This window comes from Brassica oleracea, chromosome C5, assembly GCF_000695525.1.
Source record: "Brassica oleracea var. oleracea cultivar TO1000 chromosome C5, BOL, whole genome shotgun sequence".
Lineage (NCBI taxonomy): Eukaryota > Viridiplantae > Streptophyta > Magnoliopsida > Brassicales > Brassicaceae > Brassica > Brassica oleracea.
In genome coordinates this window covers 5,685,478-5,686,970 of record NC_027752.1, presented here as the reverse complement: position 1 = coordinate 5,686,970, position 1,493 = coordinate 5,685,478, and the positions used below count along the sequence as shown (strand labels likewise).

Below are 1,493 nucleotides of genomic sequence, written 5' to 3'. Positions count from 1 at the left end.
CAAAACTATGTGTTGCCCCGGAGTCGAACAATACATGTGTGGGATGCCCCGCAACATGTAAAGTTCCTGCCACAACATCAATATATATCAACAACATAATAATTATCCAATAGAAATTAGCCAATCCATCACAAGCAATCACACAACACAAACTCAAATTAGTAAGGCTACAGAACCCAAATACCTGTGATGGGACCCGTAGATGGGCCTGGAGGTTTAGGATCATCTAGTTCTAAAGCGTAAACTCTACCTCCTATAGCTTGCCTTTTTGGCACTGGTGCGACTGCAGGTGGAGCTGGAGGAGGATGGACAGTGACTGGCGTAGCTGGGATAGGACGATTGACGCTGCACTGGGTAGAGATGTGCCCTTTCTTTCCACACGTGAAACATGTAGGATTGTAGGAGTTTGACTGAAAGGATCCAGGTTTCTTCCCGAAGCATTCACTTGACTTATGGCCTATCTTGCCATAGTTAAAGCATTTTCCTGTGAACAAAGATCGTCTACTTGGCCCTCCCAATTCCTTTTCCTTAAATGATCTTTGGTTTCCACCAAACTTTCCTTCTTGATGCTGCTTGGATTTCTTACTTGCCGCCTTCTCAGCTTCCAATCCGATCTCCACATTCACAGCCTTTTCCACTAGCTCGGTGAGACTCTCGTAGTTCCCGACTGCTAGTCTATTTTCTAACTCTGGTTCCAAACATAAAGTTAGATATCATGGTCTCCTCATTATCTTGTCCTCGCAAAACGTGTCATCGTAGTCGCATAAATTCAGATTCATATTCTCGAACCGTCTTATCTCCTTGTACCAAGTTTGCAAACTGGCGTTGAAGCCTTCGCTTGGACTCAGGAGTGAAGTACTTGCGTTCCAATTCATTTTTGAATGCCGCCCAAGTGGTGACCAGATGTCCCACTTGGTGATCCTTACTCTCCCACCATTCTACCGCGTCTTTGTCTAAGTAATACACTGCCATCTTCTTCTTAGACTCTTCGGAACACGTCAGGGTCTCAAAGTTTTTCTCCATAGTTCGAAGCCATTGGTCGGCTTCAAATGGATCTGTACCTCCTTCAAAATGTGGTGTCTTCATATTCTTCATGGCAGTTATCAATGGTAACATCGGTGTACTAACTGAAGGTTGTGGTGGCACGAGTGGCTGAGGGTGCACCTGAGGTTGTTGTAGTGACCTCGCTATCACGTCATGAAGCATCTTCAAAGTGTGCTCCATTCTTTCTCCTTGTTGTGGTTGATCATGAACTTCTTGTTCAATCGGGTTGTTCCGCCTAATTGGTCTTGGTCCTTGGACACTTGACTCGCTATCATCTGTTTCTGGTCTTCCCCTTACAGTACGGTTTGGTGGAAAGTTTTCTTCTGGTGGTATCTTGATCAAGTACAAACAGATTGTTGTTTCTTCCTACATTTTCTTCTTCTCTTCTATTCTTTGCAATCTCCATTTCAAAAGTTCTACTGTCTTCAACTCCTCAAGTTCATGCACCT

At 44.3% G+C, this 1,493-nt stretch overlaps 1 protein-coding gene across 1 annotated transcript in view; it reads right to left on the bottom strand.

The window, feature by feature from the left end:
- The window catches only part of LOC106344344, a 3,982-nt gene extending 2,758 nt beyond the window's left edge, over positions 1-1,224 (bottom strand). Inside the window, exons 1-2 of the mRNA XM_013783743.1 lie at positions 790-1,224; positions 185-686 (exon numbers count right to left, since the gene is read on the bottom strand). Coding sequence (XP_013639197.1) covers positions 185-686; positions 790-1,224 — 937 coding nt within the window. The remainder of the gene's footprint in view (positions 1-184; positions 687-789) is intronic.
- Positions 1,225-1,493: the final 269 nt, after the last annotated feature.